The 24,655-nt window shown below is 35.5% G+C and overlaps 3 protein-coding genes across 3 annotated transcripts; 2 read left to right on the top strand and 1 right to left on the bottom strand.

Annotated features, from left to right (window-relative positions):
- The first annotated feature begins 546 nt into the window (after positions 1-546).
- Positions 547-6,392, top strand: LOC130960289 (uncharacterized). Its single transcript, XM_057885659.1, has 4 exons — positions 547-560; positions 812-1,091; positions 1,448-1,759; positions 5,756-6,392. Exons 2-4 carry the CDS (start codon positions 893-895, stop codon positions 5,836-5,838), a joined length of 594 nt encoding a protein of 197 aa, XP_057741642.1. The 5' UTR covers positions 547-560; positions 812-892; the 3' UTR covers positions 5,839-6,392.
- A 9,782-nt stretch (positions 6,393-16,174) lies between these two features.
- On the top strand, positions 16,175-17,372 carry LOC130963298 (secreted RxLR effector protein 161-like). Its single transcript, XM_057889429.1, has 3 exons — positions 16,175-16,245; positions 16,387-16,572; positions 16,904-17,372. Exons 1-3 carry the CDS (start codon positions 16,175-16,177, stop codon positions 17,370-17,372), a joined length of 726 nt encoding a protein of 241 aa, XP_057745412.1.
- A 2,831-nt stretch (positions 17,373-20,203) lies between these two features.
- On the bottom strand, positions 20,204-23,395 carry LOC130961984 (UPF0481 protein At3g47200-like). Its single transcript, XM_057888040.1, has 3 exons — positions 23,199-23,395; positions 22,729-23,112; positions 20,204-21,532 (listed from the first exon to the last, which is right to left on the bottom strand). Exons 1-3 carry the CDS (start codon positions 23,214-23,216, stop codon positions 20,426-20,428), a joined length of 1,509 nt encoding a protein of 502 aa, XP_057744023.1. The 5' UTR covers positions 23,217-23,395; the 3' UTR covers positions 20,204-20,425.
- Between the last annotated feature and the right edge of the window lie 1,260 nt (positions 23,396-24,655).

The following is a 24,655-nucleotide window of genomic DNA, read 5'->3' as shown; positions in this document are numbered from 1 at the left end:
AAATGTTATTCACCATATCGTATTTTTAGGATTGTTTTTTGTATGTGTAAATTTGAACATATACAAATTACACATCTAATATTTCTATTAGGACAAATGTTAAGCGGACAAGTACGTATCCAAAATTTCAAATTAAACCACTCGGACTCCAACCTCAGCTCTTTTCCTCTTATTCAAATTGTTAATGGCCTCTATAATCTATGATGTATCAATGACCAAAATATATAGTGTGTGTTTGGAAAAAAAAAATAAAAAAATAATTCTAATTTTATTAAAAAAATTTAATTCTATTTTTAATTTAAATTCATAATTTAAAATAATATATAATTTTGATAGAATTAAATTTTTATTGATTTTAATTTTTATTAATTTATTCTTAATTAAAAAAATTAAATTCAGAAGGAGTAGAATCAGCAGCACTGAATTGATCTTTGAATTTTGATAATCAGGGGTCAGGAATTGTATCTTTAGAAATGGTAAGTTCAGCGAAGCACATAAAAAAAAGGATTCAAAAGCTTCATTAAATCAAGTGAGTTTCCACATTTATCGAAGACGAAGATGTAAGAAAACTTTTTCTTTTTCTTTTGTAAGACCTAATCTCTTAAGCTTACTGTTATTAATTTTTTGGAGTGGCCCTATGTTATGTTTTATTGCTTTTGTATCCCTGAATGTGGTAATTGTAATAGAATTTTTTTTATTGCAATAAAATTACTATCTTAGAGGGAAAAAAAAAATTACAAATGCCTCACGTGATGCGTAGCAAAAGTAATATAAAAAAATGCTAACAGTTGTTGGTCTATAACTTTGACAGCACATACATACATGTATAGAAGGATTTTTCTTTAGAATTCGCCTAAAAACAAAGTCAGGTGAAGGAGAAGGAAAATCGAAAATGCCAAAAGGTAAAGAAAGCCACCGCGGAGCTCGAGTTTTCCTTAAGAGATCAAAGCCATATACGGCCACCGACGGCGGTTATCATGATTATTTCCGCAAGGCTGTGGATGATTGCATCAACAGTAGTAGTTCTTCTGATGCTGTTGCTGCTACCCACTCTCACCACTCCATGATGAGTCTTAACACCAACAATAGCGGTGAGTTAGTTATTTATGAATCATGATTACTCAAATCTTCATTTGACCACATACACTATATTTCTTCCCTGCAAAAATTATCATCTCATGATAATTATCATCATCATACGTTCAAAAGTCTTCTTGATCTCTAAAGACACTGACTTATTCAATTTTTGGTAGAAATTTCGTGATTTATTAGTTATTTCTTTCTAATTAAACTACTAGCATTTTTTTACTTAGTTGAAATTCGATCAAGAGAATTTTACCTAAGGCAGTGATACTAAATCATTTAATTTACACACAAAGTTGAATCATGTGCGTTAAAGTTCTGAATGTTGATTGTGGATATGTCGATCTAAACATGATAAAAATAGATGAGAAAATTGATGGGATCGTTGACTTGAAGTCAATGGGTCTACAAGCAGCTGAGGAACTATCTAAGAGACCCAAAAAGGGTCAAATCTATGCATCGGTAAAAGCAGATTTTGAAAGCATAAACGCACGCTTGAAGAATCTGTCTTTGTCTCTTGGAGAACCCAGTTCCATCGATGAGGGAATTGAGATAGCTGATGCTGCTTCATTGTTAAAGCTTTTGGACAAGTCAAACCGTGAGATTGACATGGCTGGGGAAATGGCTCAAAAGGGTGTCCTTTTGATGGTTCATGCACAAATCATGCTTAAGAAAGGTCAGGAACTACTTGACCAGAGCAAACTCAAGTTACGATGTCTTTGACATGAAAGTTTATTTTTGAATAATTAGAAAATAAATAGTTAAATTTGTCTCTGAAATTTTTTTTTAATTTAAATTCGTCTTTTAAAGATTTTAAATAGATCGCATTAGTCTTTTTGTTATTTCTGTTGTTGTTGATAGCATTAGAATTTGCTGATATAACTTAAGTGACATCACAACACATATATAAATTTATGAAATTAGATCAAATCAATTTTAAATTGAGGAATTTTAATGTCTCAAAATCCTTCTCAATTTAAGATTAATTTGATCTAATTTATAAATTTATAATATTAACCGTCAATTAGTACTATCAAGTGTGTTGTGGACTTGTGGTTAGTGTGGTATCATTACATCCATAAATTTTGACGTCGTTCGTAACGAAAATGACAAAAGAACTAATATAATTAACTTAAAAATTTTGAAAGACGAATTCGATTTTAATAACAAAATTTTAGAGACTAATTTAAAATACAAATAATCTTTCCAAAACAAATTTTTACCATTTATTCATCCTTAGAAGTATAGAATTCATGTTAGTTTATCAAAGGTGAAGTATCTTGCTTTACACCTTTATGGTTGGTTCGGGTAACAAGTGCGATAAGTTTTTACCTTTTTATTAAACGTGAAATTCATTTAGGTAAAATTATCTCCTCTTTTATCCTTGACCAAACATGCATACGCTAACTTGAATTCGAAAAGAAAATGACTCAAATAATCAATAATCTCTTGTATTCGTTAGCTCTATTCTTGATCTTTGTGGTATTGAAGAAAAAAGAATTATGCTTAGGAGGCATTTATCATCAATATTGCTTTAGTAAAGCTAGCTAGTAGGGTTTGCCTTACCACGGATCTTATGCTCTTGTATTACTATTTCTATTAAGGTGTTTTTTTTTTTTACTATTATGTGAGGTATCATTAAAAAATTTATCTTAAAATATCTCTTAATTATTGGATAAGTAGGAGTTTTAAAGGTAATTTTTATGAGAAAGATAATTTTTCTCATATACCATACATGTGTGATTGCATTATCCTAGCAGCTGATTGTAATTGTGAAAAAACAATTGTAAATAAACAATTCAACAAACTCTAAAATTATTGGTGATTAAAAATTAGAAATCAACTTATGAATAGAATCTTCATGAAATATTGTTAATGAAATATGGTTAAAGAATTGAAGAAGTAAAATTTGAGTTGAAAATAATAATAATTTATTTACTAGAAGATGTTAAAATTTTAAAGAATTACTAAAAATGTTTAAGAGAGGTATTTGATTATTAAAAAAAATGATGACAAAGCATACAAAATTTATGATCATTACCAATGTAGTCTTAGTTGTTAAGAAAAAAAAAAATTATTTTATTAAAAAGTTTAGTCTATATAAAGCCATATATGCTTTGTGTATTATGTGTATTTCTTGAAATGAAAAAAAAAATGATTATGTGAAGTCGTTCTTTGTTCTATTATTTCATGAGTATTGGTGAGTTTGAGAGATTGAAAATACGGTAGTGTTACTTATGTGAGTGAGTGATCATGTGGTCAATAAAGTGTGGGTATTTTATTTACATTTTGTATCAGAGTTGATTAATCCAGCATCTGGTGTTTGAGAGCTTGTGAGGAGTGAAAAAGTTCTCACATAGTTGTTTATTCATAGAGTCGATATAGCAAACACTTTTAATATTGTGTGGCCTGGTCCTAACTTAAATAGAAAACTTGAGTATAGTTATTGGAAAACTTTGATGTCTACCTATTTAAAGGTCCAGAACCTGTAAAATTTCATTGAACTGGGATCGCAAGAAGGAGCAGATGCTGCCCAACAGAGGAGAGATCAATTGGCGCTATCTCAAATTCATTAAGGAGTAGATTATACAGTGTTTGGCAAAATAGCAAATGCCAAAAATGAAAAGAAGCATGGAACACGTTGAAGCTATCATATAAAGGCATAGATAACGTTCAAAAAGTAAAGCTATAGTCTCTCAGAAGAGAATATGAAAGGTACGAGATGTCTAACTCAAAAACTGTTGAGCAATATTTTATTCGTGTTACAGATTTTTTCAATAAGATGAAAGTCTATGAAGAAGATATGCCCGATAGCAAAGTGGTAGAGAAAATTCTTTGCATCATACCGATGAAGTATGACCATGTGGTGACTACGATACTAGAGTCCCACGATATGGATACTATGAAGATTGCAAAGTTGTAAGGAACTATGGAAAGTCACATCAGTAGAATACTGGAGAAGTTAGAAAAACCAATCGAGGAAGCCCTGAAAAGTCGAGTAAATTTAAACAATATTACAGAATCAAGCCGTACACAAGAAGGACAAGGTCGTGGTTTTAATTTTCGAAGTAGAGGCAGAGGAAGTTTCAGAGGAAGAGGTCGTAGCAATTACAACCAAGGAAGTTACAATAATTTTACACCACCTAATCTAGGAAGAGGTGGAACAAATTTCAGGCCTGTCAACCGAGGAAGACAAGAAAGAACCAATTTTAACTGCTTTCATTATGAAAAATATGGGCACAAAGCAGCATATTGCAAATTCAAAATGATGAATAATAATCAAGCACACGATGCAGAAAATCAGTATCAAAATACTGATGATAATTCGGGTACTCAAACTTTATTTTTTACAAGTAATTCATGTGTTGAAGATGAAAATATATGGTACTTGGATAATGTTTGTAGTAATCATATGTCTGGTAGAAAAGAGTTATTTTCTTCACTAGATGATTTAGTTAAACTATTATTAAAATTTGGTAATAGTACAAAGATCTCTATTGAAGAAAAAAGGGCACATACCAATTAGATTGAAGGATGGTTCTCTGAGTTATATTTCTGATGTTTTCTATGCTTCTGAACTTGATTACAATTTACTAAGTATGAGGCAATTATCTAATAAGGGATATAAGATGATAACTTGTCGTGGATATTGCACTGTATTTGACAATAGTAGAAGGTTCATAGATAAAGCAAAGATGACTCCAAACAGAATGTTTCCGTTAAAAATTTAACATGTTAATCCCTCTTACTTGAGTTCTGTGATACTTGATGATAACTGGTTGTGGCATATGCGATTTAGGCATTTTTATTTTTCTGGCCTAAACTACCTGTCAAGAAAAAGACCTGTTTTTGGTCTACCACAGGTTCATATTCCAAATTGTGTTTGTGAGATTTGTCAACTTTAAAAAAAGCACAGAGATCTATTCTCTACAGAAAAATCATGGAGAGCCAGAAGACTACTTGAAATTGTGCATTCAGATATCTGTTCTATAGAAATTTCAAGCAACAGTGGTAGCAAGTACTTTATTACTTTTATTGATGATTTTAGTAGATATACATGGGTATACTTTTTGAAGCAAAAATCAGAAGCATGTGATGTCTTTAAGACATTCAAGGCATTTGTCGAAAAACAAAGTGGCTGTAAAATCAAAATTTTCAGAATAGACAGAGGAACATAATATCTTGCGTGTTCAGATTACTTTAAGTAACACAGAATTCAACACCAACTAACAACTAGATATACTCCTCAACAAAATGGAGTTGTTGAAAGAAAGAATAGAATCATCATGGATATGGTCAGATGCATGCTCAAGTCAAAACAAATGCCTAAAGAATTTGGGCAGAAGCAGTTGCAATGGCAGTTCATATTTTAAACAGGTGCCAAACGAAGAGTTTTCAAGATAAAATTTCAGAGGAAGCTTGGAGTGGAAAGCGGCCTTCCATCTATTATTTCAGAGTTTTTGGGTGTATAGCTTATGCCTACATACCAAATCAATTAAGGAAGAAGTTAGATGACAAAGTGATGAGCGGATAATTTGTACGCTTTTTGGCATTGTTTTTAGTATGTTTTTAGTATCTTTTAGTTAGTTTTTATTATATTTTTATTAGTTTTTAGTTAAAATTCACTTTTCTGGACTTTACTATGAGTTTGTGTGTTTTTCTGTGATTTCAGGTATTTTCTGGCTGAAATTGAGGGATCTGAGCAAAAATCTGATCCAGAGACTCAAAAGGACTGCAGATGCTGTTGGATTCTGACCTCCCTGCACTCGAAGTGAATTTTCTGGAGCTACAGAAGCCCAATTGGCGCGCTCTCAATGGCGTTGGAAAGTAGACATCCTGGGCTTTCCAGCAATATATGATAGTCCATACTTTGCCCAAGATTTGATGGCCCAAACCGGCGTTCAAAGTCACCCTCAGGAATTCCAGCGTTAAACGCCGGAACTGGCACCTAAATGGGAGTTAAACGCCCAAACTGGCATAAAAGCTGGCGTTTAACTCCAAGAAGAGTCTCTACACGAAAATGCTTCATTGCTCAGTCCAAGCATACACCAAGTGGGCCCGGAAGTGGATTTTTATGTCATTTACTCATCTCTGTACACCCTAGGCTACTAGTTTTCTATAAGTAGGACCTTTTACTATTGTATTTACATCTTTCAATCTTAGGATCTTTTGATCATGTTTTTATGATTGAACCCTCTTTGGGAGGCTGGCCATTCGGCCATGCCTAGACCTTGTTCTTATGTATTTTCAACGATGGAGTTTCTACACACCATAGATTAAGGTGTGGAGCTCTGCTGTACCTCGAGTATTAATGCAATTACTATTGTTCTTCTATTCAATTCCGCTTGTTCTTTGTCCAAGATATCACTTGTTCTTCAACTTGATGAATGTGATGATCCGTGACACTCATCATCATTCTCACTCATGAACAAAGTGACTGACAACCACTCTTGTTCTACAAGCATACGAGGCTCTAGTGTTTATCTCTTGGATTCCTGATACACGATGCATGGTTGATCGCCTGACAACCGAGTGCTCGCCTGACAAACGAGCCAGCCATTCCGTGAGATCAGAGTCTTCGTGGTATAGGCGAGAACTGATGGCAGCATTCAAGAGAATCCGGAAGGTCTAACCTTGTCTGTGGTATTCTGAGTAGGATTCAATGATTGAATGACTGTGACGTGCTTCAAACTCCTAGCAGGCGGGGCGTTAGTGACAGACGCAAAAGAATCGATGGATTTTATTCCGGCCTGACCGAGAACCGACAGCTGATTACCCATGCTGTGACAGAGCATAGGCAACGTTTTCACTGAGAGGATGGGAGGTAGCCACTGACAACGGTGAAGCCCTACATGAGCTTGCCATGGAAAGGAGTAAGAAGGATTGGATGAAGACAGTAGGAAAGCAGAGAGACGGAAGGGAAGGCATCTTCATACACTTATCTGAAGCTCTCACCAATGATATACATAAGTATCTCTATCTTTATCTTTATGCTTTATTCATCATCTATACCCATTTGAGTCTGCCTGACTGAGATTTACAAGGTGACCATAGCTTGCTTCATACCACCAATCTCCGTGGGATCGACCCTTACTCACGTAAGGTATTACTTGGACGACCCAGTGCACTTGCTGGTTAGTTGTGCGGAGTTGTGTTTATGCCATGGTATTGAGCACCAAGTCTTTGGAGCCATTACCGGGGATTGTTCTGTGTAAAAGTAGTGATCACAATTTCGTGCACCAAGTTTTTGGCGCCGTTGCCGGGGATTGTTCTTGAGTATGGACAACTGACGGTTCATCTTGTTGCTTAGATTAGGTATTTTTTCTTCAGAGTTCTTAAGAATGAATTCTAGTGTTTCATGGTGATCTGTTGAAATCTGGCTGGCTGTGAAGCCATGTCTAATCTTATTGGACCGAGGTTTCAACTGATCATCACAATAGCTTGTTGATTTCCATCAATCTTGCCATCGGAGCAATGATCTGCTAAGGCTTGGCTGGCCATTGGCCATGTCTAGTGTTTTGGACCGAAGCTTTCTTTGAAAGCTTGGCTGGCTGTGAAGCCATGTCTAATTCCTGGACCGGAGTCTTAGACTAGCATTGCAATGATTCCTGGAAATTCAAATTGAGAATTCTGAAACCTTTATTTTCTATTTCCATATAATTTTCGAAAAAAAGCACAAAAAAAAAATTTACAAAATCATAAAAACCAAAAAAAATTTTCTTTCAAGAAACAAGAAACATAAAGTATTTTCTATTTCTTCTTTTTCTTGTTTGAGTCTAGTGTCTAATCTTAAGTTTGGTGTCTTGCATGCCTTGTTTATTTGATCTTGGTTCTATTTTCAAGTCAATAGTACAGGGGACTGAAGATTCAGAACATGCAGCAGAGGAATTACACAGAAAAGCTGGGCGTTCAAAACGCCCAGTGAAGAAGGATAGACTGGCGTTTAAACGCCAGCCAGGGTACCTGGTTGGGCGTTTAACGCCCAAAAAGGTAGCATTTTGGGCGTTAAACGCCAGAATGGATACCATTCTAGGCGTTTAACGCCAGGATGACACAAGAGGGAAGATTTTGTTTTTCAAATCAATTTTTTTTTCAAGTTTTCAAAGTTTTTCAAAATCAAATCTTTTTCAAATCATATCTTTTCAATCAAATGTTTTCAAAATCAATTTATTTCCTTTTTCAAAGATACTTGCTAACAATTAATGATTTGATTCAAAATTTCAAGTATGTTGCCTTTTCTGTTGAGGAAGGTTTAATTTTTGAATCATATCTTTTCTTGTTAGGCAAGTCATTAATTTTAAAATCAAATCTTTTTAAAATGTTTTTCAAATCATATCTTCTCAATCACATCTTTTTAAAAAAACCAATCATATCTTCTTAACCACATCTTTTTTTTAAAATAGTTTTCAATCAATTTTTTTTTTTTTGATTTCTATTTTCCAACTCTTTTTCAAAAATCACTTGATTTCTTCCCCACTTTTATTTTTCGAAAATCAATTAGTGTTTTTCAAAAATATTTTCAAAATCTTTTACTTAATTTTCGAAAATTACTTCCCCTCTTCTCACATCCTTCTATTTATGGAGTATAACTCCTTCTTAATGCACAATTCGAACTCTATCTAATCAAGTTCGAATTCTTCTACCTCCTTCTTCTATTTTTCTCTTTCTCTGACACCTCAAGGAATCTCTATACTGTGACATAGAGGATTCCACATTTTCTTGTTCTCTTCTCTTTCATATGAGCAGGAGCAGAGACAAAGGCATTCTTGTTGAAGCTGACCCTGAACCTGAAAGGACCTTGAAGCGAAAGCTAAGAGAAGCTAAGGCACAACTCTCTATTAAGGACCTGACTGAATTCTTCAAAGAAGAAGAACCCATGGCAGCCGAAAACAACAACAATGCCAACAATGCAAGGAAGGTGCTGGGTGACTTTACTGCACCTACTCCCGACTTCTATGGGAGAAGCATCTCTATCCCTGCCATTGGAGCAAACAACTTTGAGCTTAAGCCTCAATTAGTTTCTCTAATGCAACAGAATTGCAAGTTCCATGGACTTCCATTGGAAGATCCTCATCAGTTTTTAGCTGAGTTCTTGCAAATCTGTGACACAGTCAAGACTAATGGGGTTGACCCTGAGGTCTACAGACTGATGCTATTCCCTTTTGCTGTAAGAGACAGAGCTAGAATATGGTTGGACTCACAACCTAAAGAAAGCCTGGACTCTTGGGAAAAGCTAGTTAATGCCTTCTTGGCAAAGTTCTTTCCACCTCAAAAATTGAGTAAGCTTAGAGTGGAAGTCCAAACCTTCAGATAGAAGGATGGTGAATCCCTCTATGAAGCTTGGGAAAGATACAAACAATTAATCAGAAAGTGTCCCTCAGACATGCTTTCTGAATGGAGCATCATAGGTATTTTCTATGATGGTCTCTCTGAACTATCCAAGATGTCTTTGGATAGCTCTGCTGGAGGATCTCTTCATCTGAAGAAGACGCCTACAGAGGCTCAAGAGCTCATTGAAATGGTTGCAAATAACCAATTCATGTACACTTCTGAAAAAAATCCTGTGAACAATGGGACAAGTCAGAAGAAAGGAGTTCTTGAGATTGATACTCTGAATGCCATTTTGGCTCAGAATAAGATATTGACTCAACAAGTCAATTTGATTTCTCAAAGTCTGTATGGAATGCAAAATGCACCAAGCAGTACTAAGGATGCTTCCTTTAAAGAAGAAGCTTATAATCCTGAGAACCCTTCAATGGAAGAGGTGAATTACCTAGGAGAACCCTATGGAAACACCTATAATTCCTCATGGAGAAATCACCCAAATTTCTCATGGAAGAATCAAGAGAGACCTCAACAAGGTTTCAACAATAATGGTGGAAGAAACAGGTTTAGCAATGGCAAGCCTTTTCCATCATCTTCTCAGCAACAGACAGAGAATTCTAAGCAGAACCCCTCTGACTTAGCAACCATGGTCTCTGATCTAATCAAAACCACTCAAAGTTTCATGACTGAAACAAGGTCCTCCATTAGGAATTTGGAGGCACAAGTGGGACAGCTGAGCAAGAAAGTTACTGAACTCCCTCCTAGTACTCTCCCAAGTAATACAGAAGAAAATCCAAAAGGAGAGTGCAAAGCCATAACCATGGCCGAATCTGGAGAGGAAAGAGAGGAAGTGGACGCCACTGAGGAAGGCCTCAATGGGCGTGCACTGACCTCCAATGAGTTCCCTAGTGAGGAACCATGGGAATCTGAGGCTCAAAATGAGACCATAGAGATTCCATTGGATTTACTTCTGCCATTCATGAGCTCTGATGAGTATTCTTCCTCTGAAGAGGATGAGTATGTCACTGAAGAGCAAGTTGCTAAATACCTTGGAGCAATCATGAAGCTAAATGACAAGTTATTTGGAAATGAGTCTTGGGAGAATGAACCTCCTTTGCTCACCAAAGAACTGGATGACTTGTCTAGGCAGAAATTACCTCAAAAGAAACAAGATCCTGGGAAGTTTTCAATACCTTGTACCAAAGGCACCATGACCTTCAAGAAGGCCCTGTGTGACTTAGGGTCAAGTGTAAACCTCATGCCTCTCTCTGTAATGGAGAAGCTAGGGATCTTTGAGGTACAAGCTGCAAGAATCTCACTGGAGATGGCAGACAACTCAAGAAAACAAGCTCATGGACTTGTAGAGAATGTTTTGGTAAAGATTGAAGACCATTACATCCCTACTGATTTCATAGTCCTAGAGACTGGGAAGTGCATGGATGAATCCATCATCCTTGGCAGACCCTTCCTAGCCACAGCAAGGGCTGTGATTGATGTTGATGGAGGTGAACTGATCATTCAAGTGAATGAAGAATCCTTTGTGTTTAAGGCTCAAGGATATCCCTCTGTCACCATGGAGAGGAAGCATGAAGAGCTTCTCTCAAATCAGAGTCAAACAGAGCCCTCACAGTCAAACTCTAAGTTTGGTGTTGGGAGGCCACAACCAAACTCTAAGTTTGGTGTTGAACCCCCACATTCAAACTCTAAGTTTGGTGTTGGGAGGTTCCAACATTGCTCTGAGTATCTGTGAGGCTCCATGAGAGCCCTCTGTCAAGCTACTGACATTAAAGAAGCGCTTGTTGGGAGGCAACCCAATGTTATATTTTATATATTTCTCTTTGTTATTTTATGTTTTTTGTAGGTTGATGATCATAAGAAGTCACAAAATCAATTGAAAAAGCAAAAACAGAATGAAAAACAAGAAGAAAAACAGCACACCCTGGAGGAAGAATCCACTGGCGTTTAAACGCCAGTGAGGCTAGCAGTTGGGCGTTTAACGCCCAGTCTGGCACCATTCTGGGTGTTTAACGCCAGAAAGGGGCACCAGACTGGCGTTAAACGCCAGAAAAGGGCAAGAACCTGGCGTTAAACGCCAGGAATGGGCATCAGCCCGGCGTTTAACGCCAGAAATGGCTCAAAACGTGATTTTGAATGCCATTTGGTGCAGGGATGACTTTTCCTTGACACCACAGGATCTGTGGACCCCACAGGACCCCACCACCACTCTCTCTCTTCTTCACCCATTCACCAATCACCTCAATACCTCTTCCCCAAAAACCCCTCACCTATCAAATCCCATCTTTCTCTTCACCACTCACATCCATCCTTCATAAAACCCCACCAACCTCACCCTTCAAATTCAAACCACTTTCCCTCCTAAACCCACCCATAATGGCCGAACCCTATTCCCCCTCTCTCCTATAAATACCCTTCTTCACTCCTTCATTTTCACACAACCTAAACACCACTTCTCCCCCTCCTTGGCCGAATACATAAGCCACTCCCTTCTTCCTCATTTCTTCTTCTTCTACTCTCTTCTTTCTTCTTTTGCTCGAGGACGAGCAAATTTTTTAAGTTTGGTGTGGTAAAAGCGTTGCTTTTTCGTTTTTCCATAACCATTTATGGCATCCAAGGCCGGAGAAACCTCTAGAAAGAGGAAAGGGAAGGCAAAAGCTTCCACCTCCGAGTCATGGGAGATGGATAGATTCATCTCAAGGGTGCATCAAGACCACTTCTATGAAGTTGTGGCCTTGAAGAAGGTGATCCCCGAGGTCCCCTTTTCACTCAAAAAGGGTGAATATCCGGAGATCCGACATGAGATCCGAAGAAGAGGTTGGGAAGTGCTTACCAACCCCATTCAACAAGTCAGAATCTTGATGGTTCAAGAGTTCTATGCCAATGCATGGATCACCAAGAACCATGATCAAAGTGTGAACCCGGATCCAAAGAATTATCTTACTATGGTTCGGGGGAAATACTTGGATTTTAGTCCGGAAAATGTAAGGTTAGCATTCAACTTGCCCATGATGCAAGGAGATGAACATCCTTACACTAGAAGGGTCAACTTTGATCAAAGGTTGGACCAAGTCCTCACAGTCATATGTGAAGAGGGCGCACAATGGAAGAGAGATTCAAGAGGGAAGCCGGTTCAATTGAGAAGGCATGACCTCAAGCCCATGGCTAGAGGATGGTTGGAGTTTATTCAACGCTCAATCATTCCCACTAGCAACCGGTCAGAAGTTACTCTAGACCGAGCCATCATGATCCATAGCATCATGATTGGAGAAGAAGTGGAAGTTCATGAGGTCATAGCTCAAGAACTCTACAAGGTGGCGGACAAGTCTTCCACCTTGGCAAGGTTAGCCTTCCCTCATCTCATTTGTCACCTCTGCTATTCAGTTGGAGTTGACATAGAAGGAGACACCCCCATTGATGAGGACAAGCCCATCACCAAGAAAAGGATGGAGCAAACAAGAGATCCCTCTCATCATGAGATCCCTGAGATACCTCAAGGGATGCACTTTCCTCCACAAGACTATTGGGAGCAACTGAACACCTCCCTAGGAGAATTGAGTTCCAACATGGGACAACTAAGGGTGGAGCACCAAGAACATTCCATCCTCCTCCATGAAATTAGAGAAGATCAAAGAATCATGAGAGAGGAGCAACAAAGACAAGGAAGAGACATTGAGGAGCTCAAGCACTCCATAAGACCTTTAAGAGGAAGAACAAGCCGCCATCACTAAGGTGGACCCGTTCTTTAATCTCCTTGTTCTTTATTTTCATGTTTTTCGAATTTTAGTGCTTATGTTTATCTATGTTTGTGTCTTATGATCATTAGTGTCTATGCCTTAAAGTTATGAGTGTCCTATGAATCCATCACCTTTCTTAAATAAACAATGTTCTTAATTGAAAAAGAGAAGAATTGCATGAATTTTGAATTTTATAACAGTTTAATTATTTTGATGTGGTGGCAACACTTTTGTTCTCTGAATGTATGCTTAAACAGTGCATATATCTTTTGAATTTGTGGTTCATGAATGTTGGCTCTTGAAAGAATGATGAAAAAGGAGACATGTTACTGAGGATCTGAAAAATCATACAAATGATTCTTGAAGCAAGAAAAAGCAGTGAATACAAAAAAAAAAGGGAGAAAGCAAGCGAAAAAAAAAACCGAAAAAAAAAGAGAAAGAAAAAGAAAGGAATAAAGTTGTGATCCAAGGCAATAAGAGTGTGCTTAAGAACCCTGGACACCTCTAATTGGGGACTTTAGCAAAGCTGAGTCACAATCTGAAAAGGTTCACCCAATTATGTGTCTGTGGCATGTATGTATCCGGTGGTAATACTGGAAGACAGAGTGCTTTGGGCCACGGCCAAGACTCATGAAGTAGCTGTGTTCAAGAATCATCATACTTAACTAGGAGAATCAATAACACTATCTGGATTCTAAGTTCCTAAAGAAGCCAATCATTCTGAATTCCAAAGGATAAAGTGAGATGCCAAAACTATTCAGAGGCAAAAAGCTAAAAGCCCCGCTCATCTAATTACTACTGATCTTCATAGATGTTTTTGGAGTTCATTGCATATTCTCTTCTTTTTATCTCATTTGATCTTCAGTGCTTGGGGACAAGCAACAATTTAAGTTTGGTGTTGTGATGAGCGGATAATTTGTACGCTTTTTGGCATTGTTTTTAGTATGTTTTTAGTATCTTTTAGTTAGTTTTTATTATATTTTTATTAGTTTTTAGTTAAAATTCACTTTTCTGGACTTTACTATGAGTTTGTGTGTTTTTCTGTGATTTCAGGTATTTTCTGGCTGAAATTGAGGGATCTGAGCAAAAATCTGATCCAGAGACTCAAAAGGACTGCAGATGCTGTTGGATTCTGACCTCCCTGCACTCGAAGTGGATTTTCTGGAGCTACAGAAGCCCAATTGGCGCGCTCTCAACGGCGTTGGAAAGTAAACATCCTGGACTTTCCAGCAATATATGATAGTCCATACTTTGCCCAAGATTTGATGGCCCAAACCGGCGTTCAAAGTCACCCTCAGGAATTCCAGCGTTAAACGCCGGAACTGGCACCTAAATGGGAGTTAAACGCCCAAACTGGCATAAAAGCTGGCGTTTAACTCCAAGAAGAGTCTCTACACGAAAATGCTTCATTGCTCAGTCCAAGCATACACCAAGTGGGCCCGGAAGTGGATTTTTATGTCATTTACTCATCTCTGTACACCCTAGGCTACTAGTTTTCTATAAGTAGGACATTTTACTATTGTATTTACATCTTTCAATCTTAGGATCTTTTGATCATGTTTTTATGATTGAACCCTCTTTGGGAGGCTGGCCATTCGGCCATGCCTAGACCTTGTTCTTATGTATTTTCAACGATGGAGTTTCTACACACCATAGATTAAGGTGTGGAGCTCTGCTGTACCTCGAGTATTAATGCAATTACTATTGTTCTTCTATTCAATTCCGCTTGTTCTTTGTCCAAGATATCACTTGTTCTTCAACTTGATGAATGTGATGATCCGTGACACTCATCATCATTCTCACTCATGAACAAAGTGACTGACAACCACTCTTGTTCTACAAGCATACGAGGCTCTAGTGTTTATCTCTTGGATTCCTGATACACGATGCATGGTTGATCGCCTGACAACCGAGTGCTCGCCTAACAAACGAGCCAGCCATTCCGTGAGATCAGAGTCTTCGTGGTATAGGCGAGAACTGATGGCAGCATTCAAGAGAATCCGGAAGGTCTAACCTTGTCTGTGGTATTCTGAGTAGGATTCAATGATTGAATGACTGTGACGTGCTTCAAACTCCTAGCAGGCGGGGCGTTAGTGACAGACGCAAAAGAATCGATGGATTTTATTCCGGCCTGACCGAGAACCGACAGCTGATTACCCATGCTGTGACAGAGCATAGGCAACGTTTTCACTGAGAGGATGGGAGGTAGCCACTGACAACGGTGAAACCCTACATGAGCTTGCCATGGAAAGGAGTAAGAAGGATTGGATGAAGACAGTAGGAAAGCAGAGAGACGGAAGGGAAGGCATCTTCATACACTTATCTGAAGCTCTCACCAATGATATACATAAGTATCTCTATCTTTATCTTTATGCTTTATTCATCATCTATACCCATTTGAGTCTGCCTGACTGAGATTTACAAGGTGACCATAGCTTGCTTCATACCACCAATCTCCGTGGGATCGACCCTTACTCACGTAAGGTATTACTTGGACGACCCAGTGCACTTGCTGGTTAGTTGTGCGGAGTTGTGTTTATGCCATGGTATTGAGCACCAAGTCTTTGGAGCCATTACCGGGGATTGTTCTGTGTAAAAGTAGTGATCACAATTTCGTGCACCACAAAGACGAGAAGTATATCTTTATCGGCTATAGCACATACTAAAAAGTATACAAGCTGTATAATCCAGAATCAAAGAAAGTGATCTTCAGCAGAGACGTGATATTTGATGAGAAAGACATGTGGGACTAGAACACAAAGACAAAAAATTAGCTGACTATAATTTCAAATACGTGTGATGAAGTAGAAGAAAGACAACCTGACACAACTGAACAACCAGAATCATTTAGAAGATCGCAAAGAGAGAAGAGACTACCTGCTAGATTAGCAGATTATGAAGTTGGCAATGACAACGATCTGTCCAATAAAGAAATAATAAATTTTGCTTTATTTTCAAATTGTAAGGCATTGAACTTTGAAGAAGCATCTAAAGATAACAATTAGAAGAAAGCAATGGATGAGGATATTCATGCCATTGAAAAGAATGACATATGGGAGCTGACAGATTTGCCAACAAATAAGAAGTAGATTGGAGTAAAATGGGTTTACAAAACTAAGTACAAACCCAATGGTGAAGTTGATCGTTTCAAAGCAAGATTAGTTGCTAAAGGATACAACCAAAAGCCAGGTATCGATTATTTTAAAGTATTTGCTTTTGTTGCTAGATTAGACACTATTCGTATGATTATTTCACTCTCGACTCAAAATAAATGGAAGATACATCAAATGGATATTAAGTCTACATTTCTAAATGACACTTTAGAAGAAGAAGTGTACGTTGAGCAACCTGTAGGAGATGAAGTTCTTGGAGAAGAAGATAAAGTTTACAAGTTGAAGAAAGCTTTGTACAGGTTAAATCAAGCACCAAAAGCGTAGTATAAGAAGATTGATTCTTATTTCACTCAGAATGGTTTCAAAAGATATCCATTCGAGCATACGTTTTATATCAAGTTTGTTGAACCTGGAGATATCTTAATTGTGTGTCTTTATGTTGATGATTTAATCTTTACGGTTAATAATTTGAAGATAATTACAGAATTTAAGGAGGCTATGATAAAGCACTTTAAAATGACCGATATGGGCTTGATGTCTTATTTCCTTAGCATCGAAGTTCTTCAAAAAGATGATGAAATTTTCATTTTTCAGATGAAATATGCAAATGATATTTTGAAAAAATTTCAGATGGAACATTCAAAGCCAGTTCTTACTCAAAGTCGAAGAGAAGTTCAAGTTGCTAGGAGAAGATAAAGGAAGAACAGTAAATCCTACATATTACAAAAGTTTGATTAGAAGTCTAAAGTACTTAACTGCAACCAGACTAGATATTGTGTTTGGAATTGGTTTGCTTAGCAGATTTACGGAGGAGTCTTGTACCAACCATTTGCAAGTGGTAAAAAGAATTTTTCGATATATCAAAGGTACTTTAAATGATGGAATTTATTATGAGAATACTAATGAAATAAACCTTGTTGGATACACTAATAGTGATTGGGCTGGAGATATAGAAACAAGAAAAAGTACTTCAGAGTTTGTATTTCATCTTGGTTCTGGTGCAATTTCATGGTCGTCAAAGAAACAACCAGTAGTAGCACTCTCTACAGTAGAAGCAGAATACATAGCAGCAATAAGTTATGCAATGCAAGAAATTTGACTAAGAAGAATTCTTGAGGAATTGAACGAGAAACAAAGTGCTCCAACGACGATATTTTGCGATAACAAGTCAGCTATTGCATTTTGCAAAAATCCTGTGTTCCATAGAAAATCGAAGCATATTGATATTCGATTTCACAAAATCAGAGAGTTGGTGAATAAAGTTTTGATTGAGTACTATTCCACTGAAGACCAAGTTGCAGTTGAAGATTGAGTCATTTTACAAGTTAAAGAAGATGCTTGAAATGATTAATTCTGTAAGTTTGATTTAAGGGGGCAACGTTGATTAAAAATTTTAAATCAACTTGCCTAGACTAGAATCTTCATGAAATATGGTTAAAGAATTGAAGAAACAAAGTTTGAGTTGAAAACAATAATCATCTATTTACTAGAAGATGTTAAAAATTTGAAGAATTACTAAGAATGTTCAAGAGAGGTATTTAATTATTAAAAGAATGATGACAAAGCATGCAAGCTCTACAAGTTTCATGATCACCATCAATGTAGTTTTAGTTGTTAAGAAAATGAAATTATTATTTTATTAAAAAGTTTAGTCTATATAAAGTCATACATGCTTTGTGTATTATGTGTGTTCCTTAAAAAAAAAAGAAAAAAAATATGATTATGTAAAGTCCTTCTTTGTTCAATTATTTCATGAGTATTGGTAAATTTGAAAGATTAAAATATAGTAGTAGTATTTATGGAGACCACTTTAATAAAGACACTAAAAATGTCTTTTTTTTAAAGACGTTTACATGTGTTATTATTATTGGATATTTTTATTAAACTAGTTAATAATTTATTTTTTAATAAACCAGAATAAAATCGGTTTATTATAGCAACAATAATAAACCTAATTGTTTGCATTATAATTACTAGACTCGATTTGATCTGATTGAATTACACAATCTAAATCGAATATCTTTAAATTTTTTGATAAAAAGCCAAATATATCTTTGATTTTTTATTTTGTGAACATTTAAATTTCTAAAAAATTAAAAATACAATTAAATCTCTAAAAAATGGGTTTTTTGTTATTGTTATAAAAACATGGTTTTATTCCAATTTGTTAAGAAATTTAAAATAACCGTTTCATTAATATGTCCAATAATAATGCAAAACGTAAACGTTTTTATAAAAAGACATTTTAAGCGTCTTTATGAGAACATCTCTATTATTTATGTGAGTGAGTATTCCTCAACCAATAAAGTGTAAGTATTTTACTTACAATTATAACAAAATGATACTACCGTGCCATTATTGTGCAATCTTTTATATCTCATATCTCTTCCATGGCAATCAGTTTGAGTAAAGTACGTAGTGCTAGGAGATGGCTACATGATGTTAAAAATATGCAAGCTAGATTCTTATAATCAAATTCTATGAACAATACCATTAACCCAATTTTACAATTATAATAAACTGGATTTGCAATTATAATCAAATTCCATAACTATATATAATCAAACTACATTCACATTTATAATCAAACAAATTCACGGTTTAAATGAAGATTGTACATGAAACATTTGATTATAATTTAAAAAGAACTAAACAACCAAGTAAAGCAACAATCTTATGTTATTTTCGTGTGATCCATATGCATGATATACGAATGCTGATATGGTATACAACACGATATGATATACGCAGATAACAAATTTTAAATTTTTATGAGATAAATAGCAACCACATATATATAAAATATAAAATATTTATTAGATAAATTATAATAATATTTTAATATTTTATTGATATTAAAATATAAATTATTTTTTTAATTATTTTTAATATTTTTAACGATATAAAGTATTTAAAATAATTTTTATTTTAATAACTAATAATATATATTATTTTTAAATTTATTTCAAAAATATATATTAAGAATAAGGTTAGCTGTTGATACATGATGACATTTAAGTGTATCCAAGAGTGTCAAAAAAATATTTTTAATTTTTTATTAAAGCATAATTGAATACACATGTGGGACGAATGTTGGATGGGCATTGGAAATGACAACTCAGCAAAGTCTTCACTGCTTGGTAGGCACCAACTAATGGAGGTTCACAAAACTCCAACACAAAACCATGCCCTTCCCCTCTTCTCTTTGACATCCTCCGAAGGCAGTGTCTTATAGGCGATTGCATGGTGGTTCAATGGCTATTATTACTCACAGTGATGCCACTACGGTGCTTGATGGGGGTCACTAAGGTTGAAAGGTGATGCAGTTTGAACACCCATCATCCATCACCATACCATCTTTCCCACAAAGGAGTGCAATTAGAAAACAGTGCAATAAAATAACTAGTCTATTCGTGATTCATCATGTATGTTATGTTGGAGGTGAAAATAGAACCGAAGTTTTTATGAACAAATTTAATTAAGTTTATATATATGAAACTCGTTCAAAAAAGAAATAAATAGATAAATAAATTGATCCCATCATTTTTAATTCTAATATACTGCTAGTGAATTTCTTTGAACTTGTGGATAGTTAATGGATATAACTTTTTTAGATACGAGTTTCAATATTTAGAAAATCATGTTATGAATAAGCGTTGATCATAAGTATGTTTCTGAGTTCTGACTTCTAATCATAAATCTGGTGGTAACCTGAAGGCAGTTATGTGCTAATTATTACTTGGGAGAGCCGTTAATTCATTTAAGGTTGCTTTGATTTGCTCTGTTACAATTATTGACCTTCTAGCAGAATTGTGGTCAATTGAGACAGTGGTGACAATTCATGCTCACTTTATTTCTTTGGCAAAATTATATGTTGATCTCACAAAATTAGTTCATTAATTTTGCTTTAATTGTAAGAAATTAAGAATATAAGGATCATAAAAGAGTTGCTTGATTTCTTTGACAATCTCAAACAGAACAAGACAAAAGATTTCATCACAATAATTTCAGGAAAACACCTCTTCAATGTTCAACATGGACCTAAATCTCTTCCATTAACATACACAAACTTCAACATCACAATTGTGCATTCAATTTTAAACTTGAAAAAACATTAAGAGACACAAATAGCACTTTTCTTGCTGATGATGCCTAAGAGCCACTAGTTGCATTACGTGCCTGCTCAGCTGAATAATGTGTCTGCTTAGCTGAATAATATGTCTGCATAATGGTGAGAACAAGCAACACAATTGCGGCCACAACGCCGAAAAATTTCCACACTGTTGGGATATGATCGCGTATCAAAATTCCTAGCCAGTTCCACCAATAGAACACAAGAGTCTCAAGAACATGCCTGCACCTATGCCAAGTGATTATAGGCCATTTGCGAAACGCTTTCGTGACCAATGTAGTCCGGTGTGCATTAAGTTTCTTACAGTGATCACTGTAACTTGAATCCATGCGATCAACACCATCAGAGATGGTGCGAAACATTGTCATAATTTCAGCATTGCTCTTCTTGGACTCATTCACTATCACTCCCTTTTTCTCCAGAAACTTGAGGTCATGCTCACAGCATATCAAAGTTTGGAAGAACAAAGCATAGGAAGCGTACTTGCCTCTTATCCAAATTCTGCTCTGCTCCCAAGCAATCAAGTTTCTCCATCTCGCTTCCGTTGTTTCCTTAATATGCAAAGCCGGTATTTCGAGTATCTTGTCTTGCTCATTGAAACTTATGTTAAAATCAAATATGTCCACAAGCTTATGCTGATTGTTAACACTAGTACTAGCATTGACATTACCATTTGCAATGCTGTTGCTATTTGTTGGTTTAATGGTTATTCCTGCAGCTCGAAGCCTAGTAGCGCATCGCTTTAGTTCTCGGCATGCTTGTCTCAATTGTTTGGCTTCTTGATTGTTGTCTTCTTCAACTGTGGACAAGTGCATTAAGTGAAGCATATGAGCCGAACCATGCCGGTCTTTTGAATGGTAACCAAAGGCTTTACGCATGACATCGGCCACACGATGATCTTCTGCAACCCCCTTGTTGTTGTTTTCAGGGAAGACACTATTGTACAACTTCTTGAGAACAATGAAAGGGATCTGATTTTCCAACATTGAAATATCATTCAGCACACACTGCACCTTCTCCTCTGTCCCTAGGAATGGGTCACTGGAAAAAGCTTCGCGCTGGTTTGTCTGTGGATCCATGTATTCCCCAAGCTTATGGAGAAGTTCTAGCAAGAAACAGCCATCCACCTGCAACATGTACAAATGGACCTTGTTCAATGAGTAGAGGTTGCATTTGAATTTCAATTTCAACTGAGATAAAAATACAAAAAAAGCTAGTTTAGCTGTGGAGTAGAGACAAATTTTGCCTTGTGACACGAAATTGTCTTGTATTTTATGTGCACTTTAAAAAGAAAAACAGAAAATATGTGTCTCTATCTCTTCTATCTTAGTCTTTCCATCTCTGTGATCTTGTCTCAGTTAAAACCCGAACACTTTATTGTAAATGTATCTCCTTTCTCACACATATATTATGTGCCTATAATTATATGACCTTGGAAACCAGAGAGTCAACCCAGAGAGATTTAGTTCACTTTCCACTTTTCGTGTAACCTATTGCAATATCTCCTGCTCCAATTATAATTATACAAAACAAGAGTCACAAAAATTCAAACATCCGGTTACAGAAGTTTTTTCCTGACTAATCAATTGACACAACATGTCATAACAAAATCTTTTAATGTGTTGGCGACATGTGAATGAAACAAACGACACAGATAAATACTAGGGAGATAATATCTAAATATATAACATTTGTAATTACATATTTATTACATCTAATATTACACAACTATTCTAACCAGAATTAGGTCTAGTTTAGATAAACAGCTTAATTAAGTTCTTTTTAAAAAAATGACTTAAATAATAAATGGTTATATTAAAATAGCTTATAAATAAGTTATTTTATGTTTGGATTTTTAGTTCTAAAAGTGCTTATTTTATAAAAATATGGTAAAAAATAGGAGTATTATGAGCGAAGTCATTTTTTTAACTTCTCTATAAACTCCTAAATAGCTTCTTAGAAAACCGCAATTTGATTTTAAAAATTGTACTAAACATTAATACTACTACTTTTCATAAGTCAAAAACTCAAAAAAATTACTTTTAAAGCTTCCCAAACGGCGCTTAATGAATGTTAAATAAGTTACTTTGGATTGTTTGGACTAAGTTCTTTCTTGTTTCACAAACGCTATTGTTATTTTCACAAGAGCAATGTTACATGGCCAAAAAAATTTATGATTTTTCAAACAACACCTTGCTAACAAAATCTTAAATCTTAAATACTAATAGTATAAAAATAAGGCGTTGGCACAAAGTGTTGCTAATATTAGCCTCTAACTAACATTTCTCTTGTTGCAAAAAAGTAATTAGAGTAGGGCGATTACCAACATGATTTTGGCGAGGTCGTGGGGATCCAAGTCGAGGTCACCGCCGTAGGAAGCGCGAACCACCTTGTCAAGCTTGAGAATTTCCTTACCCCTCTCTCGGGGTCCTGATTCTTGTTTTTTCTGTCCTCCTTGGTTGTTTTGCACCTTGCGGTCAAGGAAGGACTTGGCGTAGCGCCATTTGGGTTCTTCCATTAAGAGAATCTGCCTTGTGGCTCCCCTGTGTAAGGGTCCTACAGACACCAATTTTGGCTTGTAGCATTCTTGTTTTGGGCCTCGAATCTCGTCTGGGATTCTTAAAATGCTGCACGCTTGAACTTCTCCATGGTCAAGTGACCCCAGCATCACTTCAACGGGAATCATCCATTCAGTTTCGTCCTTCGACTTCAATTTAGAAAGAGAAAACGATTCATTATTGGTATCGAATTGAACAGAGAAGAGAAAATACAGGAAAAAGGAAGAAGTTATACCTTGTCAGGAGTCCTCATGTTTGTTTCTTAGCAGCAAACTCGTAGATTGCTACAAGTCTCTCAGCTTAGAAATGATTTTCCAGAGGACGAAGAATCTGCTATGGTTCTAACTTCTAAGAAAGTCAACTCACAACGACAGAGCAAGTCCATCTCAAGTCAATTTAAATTATTGTAATAAAAGCATGGCCCAATAATCATAATGTTAAAATTATAGTGACAACTATCTAGTTCAATAATGAAGGTGTTACCGTCAGTGATATTAGGAAAAAGACTAGGATATATATTTTAAATTAATAAAGTAAGAAATTACTTATATATCTGACTCTCATAATTTTGATCTAAAGATGACTAAAGTTTTATTTTTTACTTTATTAACTTTTTATTAAAAAAAATTTGATCTGTGATACTAATAATTATTATTTGACAAATTTAAAAAATGTAATCATAAAACTGTTTTTGAATAAAATATTTTTTATACTATTCTTAAAATATATTATTAAGATACATGTTCCCAAAATCTTTATTATTTTCGTGTAAAGTATATAAACTTGGTTAATGAGCATTTTAGTTTTTAAATGTACAAGATCTAAAATGAAAATAAAAAAAAAATTTAAATTTTAAATTTTAAACTTCTAACAAAACCCAATTAAAGACAAAATATTAGATCCTAAACTCTAAAAAGACACTCTTGTAAATATGATATGGAAACAAGAAAGATATTTTTCAATTCAGTTTAGGATTAATCTCTACATACAAGTGATTCTACTATACAAGTCTTACAAGTCCTCTAATTGATATTACGTTCAAACACGTCTCTAACAGATTTTTAATTTTTGAAAGGATTCTGTTTCCTTTTTTGAATTTCTTACCTTCTCTTTCTCCTTCTTCATTTACATGTTTTTCTCTCTGTTTTCTTTCTTCGTTATTCTCGATTTCCATTGTTTTTTAACATCAAGCTCTGAAATCGTTTTTGAAGTGTTTCATCTTCATCGTCGTGTTTCTCCTCGTTCTTCTTTTGATTTTGCAACATTATGTATTTTTTTCTTCTTTGTTTGATTTTTTTCTCCTAAAAAGAATGATGAGAATATGAAATAAGAAAATGAAGAAGAATAAAGAGCAGAAGATGAGGAGGAGAAAGAGAAAGAGTTCTGAATTATGCATAACGTGTACTTCAACGAATTTTGGGTATATTTTTGTAATCTTTTGGGTGTATTTCTGAAGTTCCATTATCTTCAAAACGATTTCAAAGCTTGATTTCAGAAACCATAAAAATCGAAAAAAAAAAACGAAGCAAGAATACCAATGATAAACGCAGGTAAAACAATGAATGAAAATGCGAAGAGAGAACACATGAAGGAGATCGAACAAATTTGGCAAGAAACTCGTTTTCATGGAGGAAGAAGAAGAAGAGTCGTTCATAATGCATGGTGAGTAGCGTGCTTTGGAAACAGGAAGTG

The sequence above is a fragment of the Arachis stenosperma genome, chromosome 2 (genome assembly GCF_014773155.1).
Source record: "Arachis stenosperma cultivar V10309 chromosome 2, arast.V10309.gnm1.PFL2, whole genome shotgun sequence".
Lineage (NCBI taxonomy): Eukaryota > Viridiplantae > Streptophyta > Magnoliopsida > Fabales > Fabaceae > Arachis > Arachis stenosperma.
Note: the sequence above shows the minus strand (reverse complement) of the source record. Positions and strands in the feature narration are given on the sequence as shown.

What these genes read in the sequence shown, in the direction of transcription:
- LOC130963298 (XM_057889429.1), top strand. Translation starts at nt 16,175, where the DNA reads ATGGATGAGGATATTCATGCCATTGAAAAGAATGACATATGGGAGCTG. An exon ending in GATTTGCCAACAAATAAGAA is followed by an intron (nt 16,246 to 16,386) that starts GTAGATTGGAGT and finishes TTTTGTTGCTAG; the next exon opens with ATTAGACACTATTCGTATGA. An exon ending in TTGAAGAAAGCTTTGTACAG is followed by an intron (nt 16,573 to 16,903) that starts GTTAAATCAAGC and finishes AAAAAATTTCAG; the next exon opens with ATGGAACATTCAAAGCCAGT.
- LOC130960289 (XM_057885659.1), top strand. Translation starts at nt 893, where the DNA reads ATGCCAAAAGGTAAAGAAAGCCACCGCGGAGCTCGAGTTTTCCTTAAG. An exon ending in TCTTAACACCAACAATAGCG is followed by an intron (nt 1,092 to 1,447) that starts GTGAGTTAGTTA and finishes TGATAAAAATAG; the next exon opens with ATGAGAAAATTGATGGGATC. An exon ending in ACAAATCATGCTTAAGAAAG is followed by an intron (nt 1,760 to 5,755) that starts GTCAGGAACTAC and finishes CTGTGATTTCAG; the next exon opens with GTATTTTCTGGCTGAAATTG.
- LOC130961984 (XM_057888040.1), bottom strand. An exon ending in ACCTCGCCAAAATCATGTTG is followed by an intron (nt 21,533 to 22,728) that starts GTAATCGCCCTA and finishes TACATGTTGCAG; the next exon opens with GTGGATGGCTGTTTCTTGCT.